General features: G+C 47.6%; 1 protein-coding gene across 1 annotated transcript in view; it reads right to left on the reverse strand.

Moving 5' to 3' along the window:
* Positions 1–2,180: 2,180 nt before the first annotated feature.
* The window catches only part of LOC135222019 (MYND-type zinc finger-containing chromatin reader ZMYND8-like), an 87,467-nt gene continuing 77,284 nt past the window's right edge, over positions 2,181–12,363 (reverse strand). Inside the window, 1 exon segment of the mRNA XM_064260145.1 lies at positions 2,181–2,429. Within this exon segment, the coding sequence (XP_064116215.1) occupies positions 2,196–2,429 (234 nt within the window). The 3' untranslated portion in view covers positions 2,181–2,195.

Genomic DNA, 12,363 nt, shown 5'->3' on the forward strand with positions numbered 1-12,363 from the left:
TCGACACAGCATGGGGAGTGTACCGACAGTAGGGGGGGGGCAGCAGGCAAGCGGCCGTGGTAGTAGTGGAGACCGCCCCAGACCTCGCTAGACGCTGCAAAGCAGCCCGTGGATGCTAGGCACGCCCTGCCGCCGCGGTGGTCCATACCTGTCCAAGGTCGTTCCCACGATGTAGCACCTGCGGTAACATAGATAGATTAGTAAGAGGGGTTCCCTCACGCACGGGGGGAAGACATGCCCATCCCGAACGCAAGGAAGACCCCAAATACAAAATACAACGAAGAAGCTGAGCGGGGGGCAGGAAGGAAGACGAAGAATCGGATACCAATGGGAGTCGCGGGAGAGCTTTCCGACGACTTCCTGGCAGACCTTCGCTTCCCCTACCACCGCACAGCAGTGAAAAGTAATATGAAAATGAAACAGAATACTGCCCTTGCGATTCACTTCATAGAACTTAAGGAGAAAAGATCAACTCCCGGGTAAGAACGGAAACTAGATCCAATAATATGTGCTATCATAAAATAGTATATGAAAATGAAACCGAATACTGCACTTGCGATTTCACTTTCACATAAAAAAATTGTAAGGATCAATTCCCGGGTAAGAACGAAAATTGATCCAAATTAAATTTCATGCAAATAAATAAATGAAAATGAAAAGAATATTGCAATTGCGAATCCACTTTCATTGCATTCTATTATACAAAATTAAAAGGCTCGTGCCGAGCGCAATCACACTCTCGGGTAACGAACGCACAGGGCAAAAATATAATGAAAAGAGTACTTACATTTTTCAATTACACACTTTCGCCCAAAATACATGACTCGGCGCGAGAGCGCCCGCCCTCGGCACCGAGACATAATTCAAGGGTTCAATTCATAAAAGAGAGGAAATCGCCAGGCCCGCATCTACGGCGATAACTCCATGTTGGTTCATAATTAAGTAATGAAAATGAAAACAGTGTACTTACAGTTTCATTTTCAAGTCAAACAAACCATTAGTAGAAAACACAATATAAACAAAGCATACGACGATGAAGCGGGCAGAGAGCGATGACGAACACGTCCTTCACACCCGCGGCCGAAAGCAAAAGTGATTTGTTTACCTCCCAGTCGCGCGGCGCGCGACTGTCGGACAAGCAGTCAACTACCGTTCTCCCCTTGTTCGAAGCTTACGACCGTTCCAGCTGCCGCTAGCTACTTCCTATTGTTAAAGGACCGATGGTTTGTATTACGTATCGGAACAACTTCGCATTTGCTTTAGTATCTCGAGTTTTTCGTAAGTTGAGCCTTTTGTATGTCGAGGTACCATTGTATAGTACTAGTTTCACTGCTCTTGTCTGTGCTGCTTCCAGTGTCCCTCTGCTGGGATGACCTCTAAATGGACAGTGTACTTTAAGTTAGTATAGTCTCTGTCCTAGTTGTAAATTGGAACTGAATGTACTTTAGTTTTTTCTGGGCTTTGCTTTTCAACTTCTATGCACACTTTTTTGTGGCTTTGTGAGTTGCAAGTCACTAATGATAATGACTCCCAGAGCTTTCTCTTAATGACAATTCTTTATATCATTTTCAAGTACTGTACTGTAGATTAAACTTAATACTCCTATTTTTACGACTAATGTGCAGGACTTTGCCTCTGCCATTTTAATGACTAATCACCAATTTTCTCCAATTATTCTTGAAATTGATTTACATACTGTGTAATGTTATCAGTAACAATATCCTTTCTATGTTATCAGCAAACTTGCTTACTTCGCTAACATTTAGTAAATCCAGATCATTTCACCTGATAATGAAGAGCAAATAACCAAGCTGTGAACCTTGATACTTCTGTCAGTCTCATTATGTTACCCAAATGACGATTCTTTATTTTCCGTTACAATAGCCAGCCTTCTATCCTATCTTCTACTCTATCTATGATAATGATACCTACACTCCTTGCATTTGCTTTTCTATTTTAATCATATCTACCATAGATAGTGTAAAACATTGCCTTCTTAACTAATTTCTCTTACCTTCCTGTCTTGTCACGATTTTAATTTTAGTTCGTATGCTTCCTGTCTGTCCCTGAATTTCTCTACTTTCCTGTCTCTCGTCATGATTGTAATATTAGTTCATGTGCTTTCTGTCTGTCCCTGAACTTGTGCTAATAGTCATGTCTTAAGGACAGAAAGGAACATATCCTTCATCATTCAACTAAGCTTCAAATATGGACTTTGTATGTGTCAGAAATAAATAGGACACTGTACTATTATCATTCAAAGCTTCTCTTACCTGTGCTGCTACTAGGCTTTGGACAGGAGTGGAAACTCTCGAAGACTGAGCACTCGCTTCCCCATTGACAGAATCTGAACCTCCTTCGCCGCCACCCCCACCTCCGCTGTCGCTATTTTGTCCACATACTGACATATGTTGGGGCCAATGAGATTGCTGTAAAAAGAAAAGAAATAAAAGTAAATGTCTAAAAAAATTAACATACAATAACAACCCTCACAACTTAGCTGTACTGTCTATGCAATCTCAGAGTGAAAACTGACTTCGCCCAGTTCAAAGAAGTGTATACAAGCCATCATGACAATCTGCTACCAAGACCATTACAAAAAAAAATACCAAAGTTTTCAATACATAGACAAATACAATGTTCAAGAAGCAAGGAGACACAAATTACAAACTTTGAAATAATCAATTATGAAAATTACTCAATAAATTTTCAGCTCAAACTAATTTATCATTAAGTTACATTATTTTACAAATTTGCAATTTTTCGCCTTGCATCTATAGCTACCAAAACTAAATTATTTTTGTCTTTAATACATAAGTACTTCTTTGAAGCAAAATAAATAAGGTTTTCAAAACAATTGCAATTTTCATGGTCAACAAACCATAATTTTACTTAGTATATCTTTTTGCTAACACTGACTGAAATTACACAAATTCAGAAGAGAAGAAATATCGCCTGGAGTTGGGTAACATGTTTAACTGGATGCAAGTGCTGTGCATGCATAAGGGGTGGGCCATTACACTACAGGCCAGTTAATTATTATAAAAATACTCATCATTTTTATATATGTAACTTCCCAATAATTACATAGCTGATTCCTACATTGATAGGCGGTGGGAAACATGGACGCATCTACTATCAAAACATTATTAATTGTAATGACAGCGAAAATAGAGACTTTGCTAACATTAATATAATGTTTGCTGTACTCTTACCTAATAAAACAGCTGTGCTGGTAAATACTGCCTCTGGTTGGCCACCATCCTATCATGTAGAGGCGAGTTAAGTATATCTTAGTGTAACCAGACCATTAAGGGGGCCGGCCGGAACCTCTATATATGGAGGTATAGGGCGAAAAATGCAGTCATGAAAAAATTCATGGAGCTTCATATGGCAATTGAGAATACGTATACGAAATATTTCGTCAAAATTCCTCTTACTTTCGTAGTTACAGGGTAATTAGTTAACGTAACTCAATAAGCCTAAAACATTGATCCGTACAAGAAAATGCAATATTTCTTCTATTATCGTAAATTTTGATAATTATTGTCAAAGAAATTGGGAGAAACGGCATCTGTAGACATTCCCCGAGTCGAGAAGGAGACTTCAGGCTCAAGCTACTAAGTCCAGTCCTGATTTAGTGCGATCACAGACGTCAAGTAGGCTACACGTTCCATTTCACGTCTGACATTCGCCTACTTTCATGTATGTTTATGTATGTTTCGGCAAGAATTTCATCATGCCAATGAGTAAAAGACAAGGGAAACATCTCGCTAACATACAGACGAAGAAAAATCGCTCAAGTATTATTACAGAATATCATAATATATGCGTAGTTAGTGAAGAGAGAGGGGAGGGTTGCTTAGTAACGCCCTCGTCTTGCTTGACAGCACACGTCACACTGTGCCTAAGGCTACGATCTTTGAGCAAAGAGATCTTCATTTATGATTAAATAACAAAGTTTTGGTTTTTTAATACCCAAAATGGAATATGAAATTCATAATAATCATGATTTATTAAATTGTCTTAGTAAAAAAAGTGTACGCCTTCGAGTTTCACCTCTTGACATTCTCTTGCGATTACGTTTATTTATCTTTGTTTCGGGCAAGAATTTCATCATGCCAAAGAGGAAAATATACAAGGAAAACATCTCGCTAACACACAGAAGAAGAAAATTCGCTGTAATAAGCAGAGTTAGTGCAGAAGGGGGAGAGAGAGAATTGCGTAGGAAGGAGTGCCCCATCTTGTCTCAAGCAGTGCCCCAGGGCTGCGATATATGAGCAAAGGGAATCATCCTTTATGATTAAATTATGATAAATAAAATAGTTTTGGTTTATTAATACACAAAAAACAAATATACATTCATAATATCACTTATTTATTGATATTGTCATTATAGAAATACGAAGGAAAACTTTGAACGCCCGTATCTCAAAAACTATACTTATTGACCTTCAAAATCTATCTTCTTCACTTAGTTTTAAAGCTATAACATTGGAATTTGGTATATAACTCAGAAAGACATTATAGAACAATCAAACAGAGCCCTTTTTCCAATTTTTGTTTCGTATTTTTTTTTTTTTTTTTATAAATTTTTTCTCCTGATTTATAGGGTTTATTTTTTGACCATAAATTGAAAAAATTCATATCTAGCAAAAAAATGACTTTTAGAAAAAAAACTCTCCATTCGATTGGAGGTCTACATCAGGTCTATATATGGTAGTAATCCCAGGTCTTAATATTAAATATCAAGGGAGGAGATAGAATTGAAAAATGACAATTTGTCCAAAATTGCATTTTTCCTAACTATACAAAACCTGAGGTCCTTTTACAATAGGAAGGTACTAGCGGCAGCTGGATAGGTCGTAAGCTTTCGAACAAGGGGTTCGGTAGTTAACTGCTTGTCCGACAGGCGCGCGTGCGCGACTGGGAGGTAAACCAAATCACTTTTGCTTTTGGCCCAAGCAAAAACTGCAGAGTGAGGGGTGGCATGAGGTGGGGCTATGTGTAAAGGACCTCAGGTTTGTATAGTTAGGAAAAATGCAATTTTGGACAAATTGTCATTTGTTCCGACAACGGCATACAAACCTTCGGTCCTTTTACAATAGGAAGACTCACTTCTTGGTGGGGGGGGAATCTGAGTCTTTTGTGAACAGACCTGGTGTTCGCCCAACCTTGGAAGCCTCCCTGGTCGTAAGAGCGAGGGAGGGATCCAAGCCTCTGTCCGATTGATCGGGGTGTGCACCGCAGGATCAATGGTCAGACCTCTGGACCGAGTACTAAGAGAGGGCATGGGATGCGCATCTCTTCGTACACGCAATGTAAGAAAACTTGTTCCTGTACAGGAGCAAAGTTAAAGTCATGATTTTGAACTCTTGTAGGCATCCACTTCCCCCCCTTCTTGTAGAAGGAAGTGGTGGATATTCTGCTCCCATCCCTCGTGCAACGGGATAGGATGGGGCTCTGTCGTATAGCTCACCGGCATCTCGTCCTTATCCAGCAGGGTGATGACCGTATCCCTCTACCCACAGGTAGAGAGGAAGAAAAGATAGAAAGAGAAGCCAGTCACTTCCTCATCACTATCTATTCATACAGTCACACCAGGACTCGATGCTGTTCAGCCTGCTAGGGTCTGGGTTCGCTAGACGACGTATTGAGCAGCCACCACAGGTCCTAAGGAAACCGATCCAAGGACCTATGGGCAATATCCAATAGGTATAGGGAAGTGCCGGTGGTCTGGTTGTACCAGACCACTGCCTTCCATACCTGCGCCACGGAGAAGTTCTTACGAAACGCCGACGAGGGGCCAATAATTCTAACTTCGTGAGTTCTCGGGACGGGACGTACGGATGTCATCAGCCTCATACGCCCTCCTGAAGATCTCACGCAGCCAGGACGAAAGAGTGTTCTTGATACTTCTTTCTTGTTGACCCCACCCCTTGCTAACGAAGAGGCGTCGACCCTCAGGCCCGAGGTGTCGAGTTTCTCTTCAGATAGCGCCGTAGCGTCCTCCCAGGACAGAGCAGCATCTCATCCACATCATTATCTGCATGACGTTCCCGTACTCTCTTCGCCGATGCCCAGGTCCAGCCAGACGAGGTTCATTCGAGTTCCCTGGTTTGGTAAGACCTTTGGAAGCTGCTACTAAGCAAGGAGATCTCGAACGAGTTCGAGATATCCAATCCCGTCAGTTTCAGGAGGAGCGACAAGGCGGGCTCTGTATCCTTGACTGTGGGAACTTGAGGAGCTTCCTCGGCGAAGAAAAACGAGGAAATCCGCTACCTGCTGAAGATTGGCTCTGAGAGGAGATGGGCCCCGTCTATGACACCAACCAACCGAAGACGGCCGACTTCCCCTGGTACACAGCTGCAGAGGACTGACGGACGTTTCCAGCCATCTCTGTTTTGCGCAACGAAAAAGCTTCTCGTTCGCAAGAGAAGGTGGATAACAGCCAGCCGTGAAGACGTAGAAACTGGACTGCTCGGTAGGTACCTCTCGACGTGTGGCTGGGCGAGAAGGTTGTGCCAACGGGGAATCTCTCTCGGTTCTCTTACGAGAAGAGCCAGCAGGTCCGGATACCAAATGGCTTGTGGCCATTTGGAAGCCATCAGGATCATCCTGAGATTCGGGATGACCAGTGCTCGACTGATCACCTTGCGAATCAGGCTGAACGGGGGAAAGGCTAGGAGAAGAGGTTGTCCCACGGGTGTTGAAGAGCGTCCTCTGCAGCTGCCCATGGATCCGGCACGGCCGAGAAGAACACCTGGAGCTTCCTGTTGTGCCGGATGGCGAACAGATCCTCGACTGGTCGCCCCTACAGGTCGAAGAGCCTTTCCGCCACGTCCTTGTGAAGAGACCGTTCCGTCCTTATCACCTGATCCGACGGCTGGCTGAGCGTGTTTCTGCTACAATACATTCTTCCCTTCCCTGGAATGTAGCGTGCCCGACAGCTCTATTGAGTGTGCCTCGGCCCACTCGTGCACCTGCCGAGTCAACTGATACAACGGGAGAGACACTAGGTCCCCCCTGTTTGTTGACGTAAGCCACCACCGTGGTGTTGTCCGTACATCAAACACCACTGAGTGTCTCATCAAGCGGTCCTGGAACTCTTGGAGAGCAAGGAACGCTGCCTTTAGTTCCAGTACATTGATGTGAAGGTGCTTGTCGTTCTCGTACCACACTCCTGAAGTCCGCAACTCTTCCAGGTGTGCGCCCCATCCCTCGGTCGATGCGTCTGAGAGCAGCTGCATGTCCGGGGGGGAGGGGGGAGAGTGCGCGGAGGCACTCCTCTTGAGGGGTTCCTGTCGTCCAGTCACCTGGCTAGGTCCTGCCTCACCCTCCTGTGTCAGTGATCAAGGAGGCTTGGGGGATCCGTCGCCTGTGACCAACTCTCCTTTGGTCTCCCTGAAGAGACCGCAGGTGAAGAACGCCCGTAGGGACTGGCTTCCCGAGTGAACGACAGGTGTCCGATCACGACTTGCCATTGCTGAGCTACCTGTTCCTGCCGAGACAGGAACTGGTTGGCCGCCTCCCTGAATCTGCTACCGTGTCGATCAGCATACCCAGGTACTTCATCCTCTGCTTGTGCTCGAGATCGGACTTTTCGAAGTTCAGAGCGATCCCCAGATCGCGACAGAACTCGAGCAGTCGATCCCTGTCCTGTAGCCACTGCGAGCGGTAGCTCGCCAGGACTAACCAATCGTCGAGATATCCCATCAGACATATCCCGTGCGAATGGCCACAAGCAGACACCAGTGTAACACTTGCGTGAACACCTGTGGGGCGGTTGAGAGACCGAAGCAACGTGGCCTGAGCTTGTACTACCGTCCCGTCGAGGATGAAGCGGAGGTACTTTCCAAGAAGGACTGATGAATGGGTATTTGTAGATCGCATCCTTCAAGTCCACTGAAAGCATGAAATCGTTCTCCTGATAGAGTCGAGCACTGAGCGTGCCGTCTCCATCGTGAACCGGGTCTGGCGAACCAACCGGTTCGTGGGAGAGAGATCTATCACTGGGCGCCAGCCTGTCGTAGACTTTTCCATCAGGAAGAGTCGGCTGTAAAGCCCGGTGGTTGATCCGTAACCGATTTCTACAGTTTCTCTTGCTCAGTATGGTTTCTTGATCTCCTGTCTCCATGCTACGTCCTTCGATGCCCCTGGAACGTACGCCTGCTGTTGGACCGGGTCCCGTAAGGAGAGAAGGGTAATGGGGGAGGAATTGGATACTCGCTCGCCTTCCCAGTGGAACTAGCAGTTGGAGAAAAGTAGGAGCAGCCCTCCTCCTTGCGGCGATGGCCTCTAAGAGTCTGGGAAAACGTATCGTCAGGAGAAAACGTTTTCCCGAGGAGGGTTACGAACTCTCACTGGTAGGTAAGGGTCTGCCGCCACTGTGAACGTCGTCTGGGGGTGGGGCTGATCGACACCTGACCAGTAGAGAGCCGATACCGCTCCGACTCATTCCAGTCCGTCGAGGTCGAAACCTCAGGAGGACCGAAGGGGTATTTAAATACGGTGTCCGAAGACACGTATAAACGCCTCTGTCGCAGTAGAGGAGGTGAAGTAGCTTGTTCGGAACCCGTCCCAGAACTGAGAGAGCCTTCTTGTCCGGAGACGAGAGACTACCTGGTTCAACACAGTCGGCAAGCTCCGATCGCGGCCGACCCACCGTCGATTTGGGTTCCCTCTCGGGCCCCAAAACGACTCGAGCCGAGACGTGGCTCTGCTGGTGGGGAGCGGCGATCCTTCCCGAGGTCATTGTGCTGACGAATCAGCGCCGTAACCTCGGCCCCCCAACAAAAAGTTCCTCTGGATCTCGGAAGTCACAGCATCTTGCAGAGTGGGACCGTTAAGCCCTTCGAACAAGAGCATATTCCGAGAACCTTCCTCCTAAGAATGGGGGAACAGCGACAGCCCTCTCGGTTCTTCCCCATCCACTTGCGCATACGTCCTGGCCGGTCCAAGAACCGTGCCTGGCACGTATGGGAGTCGTGGTGGGATCATGAGGGGCGCACCCCTCACGATCACTCCTCAATACCTCGCTCCTCCCGGTGTAACCCGAGGAGGTTGAAGGTACGGGAGAGGCAGACCTGACGCTCCCTCGTCGCTCGCTGGCAGGACCAGCAGGCTTGGAGGGCTGCAGGCGATCGTCAACCCAGCGGTGACGATCGAGCTGCAGGCCTGGTCGAACCGTCTCGCTGTGGTTAGAACGGCTGGACTGAGCACAGCGGCATGATACTCGAGTGTCAGAAGAGCTGGTGTCCTGGTTGCCGTACCCGATCGCTCTCTGTGAGAGCGCACGGTCAGGCGACCTGCAGGCTCCACTGTCGCATTGAGACCGGTGCTTTGTCCTCACGGCACGTCACGTCGCTGGTTCCAGCCGTGGCTGGCACCGCGAACGGGAGGACCTCTTCCCAGCCTCAGCCCGTGTCGGTCGTGGACCGTTCACGTCCCCGGGTTAGCAGTGTTTTCAAACGCGGAACGAGTGAGAGCTGTGTTGGTGAGAGTCGCCTGAGCGGCTGTCACCCAGTCTTCCGCCCCGTGCCGTGAACCTGACGCTGAGCGGACTCAGAGGTCTGGTTCCTGGCTGCACGGTCGCTGTTAGGCGACCGTGCACTCGGTACCCCCCGCGGACGGGAGGCCGAGACGGACCCCTGATGCAGTGGCAGAACCACTTACGCCAGGCGAGGAAGTACCGGTGTTAGCCGGTACCCATCTGGTCCCCGTAGCTTCTTCCTTGCGGAAGAAGAGACGGGCCCCGCCCCCTCCCGAGGAGCAGGAGGACCAGCGGAAGAAACCCTCCCGTCCCACCGAGGTGAGACGGGTCCCGAGAAGCTCCCGAGGAAGCTTCTTAGGAGGGAGGAGGCAACCTTCTTACCTTTTCTCGGCTGTAAAGCCTTAGAAGTCGAAGGGGAAAGAGGCGGCGGCTGACGACCATGAAGAAGATGAAGACGACGACCACGACACCTTCCTCCTCTTCTTCGTCAGCTTCCTCAGGACAGACGTAAGATCTGCTATCCAGGGCGGAGCCGGGGCTGCTGTAGCCGAAGCCACAGGGCCGGCCCGGACGCACCTGTACAGACAGACCACAGTCTGGGGTAGTACCACCACAAGAACAGGGACGACATCAGCAGGTATGGGTATCTCAGAACAGCAGGCAGGCAGGCCAGCAATCCTCGGTAGGGACCGCCAGCGCAGCAACGGCAGGAACAGCCAGCGCAGCAACGGCAGGGATCGCCAGCGCAGCAACGGCAGGAACAGCCAGCGCAGCAACGGCAGGGACGGCCAGCGCAGCAACTGCCTGGACAGTCAGCCCAGAATCGGCAGGTACGGCAGGCAGCACCGGAAACACAGGAAGTGGAGCAGCAGGCAGCAACATCCTGTTACCGGCGGCAGGTCCAGGGGCGAGTTTCTGTGGGCAGCGGAAGGTGTGGTCGCTGCAGCGCGGCAACCACGAGCGGCGGCGGCACGCCCCCCTCTCGGTACGGTGAACGGCACTTCACAGCGGCTGTAGGCAAGACTGTTTACCACGCGAGGCGAGTACACCAGGTGAGGAGGGACGTCGTCACCTGGTTGCGTGGTCACCACTCCATGGGTGACCGCAATATGCCCAGACATAGAACCGCCGCCCCTGGACACCAGCACGCTCTGCAATTGGAAGGACGCCCATACCTCACCAAGGTCCACCCTCGTGGCAGTATCACCTGGGGAAATAAAAGTAGTAGCGTTAATGGAGGGGAAATCCCCTCGTGCGTTTGATCCCCCCGAACGAGTGGAAGACCCCTAATACAATTGTACTCGGGCACCGAGCGCCCTCCCCCCGCGGCTCGACGGATCGGGCGAGGAGAAGAACGCCGATAACCTCCCCCCCCCCCAAGGGGAAGAGTCATCAGTGGGAACTGAGCGTAAAAGGGGTTCTCGTTCCCCTCCCCCGCACAGTACCCTGTACCCAACAACAAAAAAATAAGAGCTCTAGGCAATCGTGCCATCGGCACAATACAAGGCATACGGATCAATTCCCTGACTGAGCGGAACTTGAACCAAATAATATTGATGCAATCAATAATAAGGAACAAAATGAAAATGCATCTTGCAAAACGATTCACTTCACAATGAAAAAGGGCTCGGATCGAGCGCATTTGCGCCCTCGGTACCGAGCGTAAGGGTGAAAGGTTTCATTCCTTACCTTATGAATCAAGGTTTCTGGAAACCTTGATCCATAACGAATTGATGCAATCAACAGATATATGAAAATGAAAAGACTACTGCGCTTGCGATTTCACTTCATACAATCAAAAAGAGAAGGATCAATTCACTGCAATAAACGGAACATTGATCCCAGTCAACAATGCAATCTCAATAACAAAATGAAAATGAAAAAAGAACTTGTACTGCGATTTCACTCATTCAACATAAAAAGGGGGAAGGATCAATCTCCGGGCAAGCTCGGAAACTGATCCAAATGAGTATTGCTACAATAAAAATCTATGAAAATGAAAAAGAATACTGTACTTGCGATTCCACTTTCATACTGAATAAGTTTCCGTGCCGATAGTATTCGTTCGGCAACGGGCACATAGGTCAAAAAAATATAAATGAAAAGAGTACTTACTTACGATTTTCATCTACACATTTCTAACCCAATATACGCTCGAGCGAGCGCTCCCGCCCTCGGCACCGAGCATACACAATACGAGGATCATTCTGGGAAAATGAATTCCCGCAATTACGCCCTCAGTCCCGGCACTCGGGTAATCGAGAGCGTTGTGCAGCAAGATCCTTTAATTCACAATTGAATCAATGAAATGATTGTACTTACAATTCAGTTTCACTAGATACATCGAAAAAGAAAAACACAATCATGCGAAAGCAAACGACGATGAAGCGGGCAGAGAGCGATGATACACGTCCACACGCCAGCAGGCCGAAAGCAAAAGTGATTTGTTTACCTCCCAGTCGCGCGCGCGCGCCTGTCGGACAAGCAGTTAACTACCGAACCCCTTGTTCGAAAGCTTACGACCTATCCAGCTGCACCGCTAGTACCTTCCTATTGTAAAAGGACGAAGGTTTGTATGCCGTGTCGGAACAAACAAATATACATTCATAATAATCATTATTTATTGATATTGTCATTATAGAAATACGAAGGAAAACTTTGAACGCCCGTATCTCAAAACTATACTTATTGACCTTCAAAATCTATCTTCTCACTTAGTTTTAAAAGCTATAACATTGGAATTTGGTATATAACTCAGAAAGACATATAGAACAATCAAACAGAGCCCTTTTTTCCAATTTTTGTTTCGTATTTTTTTTATAAATTTTTTTCTCCTGATTTATAGGGTTTATTTTTTGACCATATTGAAA

Source organism: Macrobrachium nipponense, chromosome 3 (assembly GCF_015104395.2).
Source record: "Macrobrachium nipponense isolate FS-2020 chromosome 3, ASM1510439v2, whole genome shotgun sequence".
NCBI lineage: Eukaryota > Metazoa > Arthropoda > Malacostraca > Decapoda > Palaemonidae > Macrobrachium > Macrobrachium nipponense.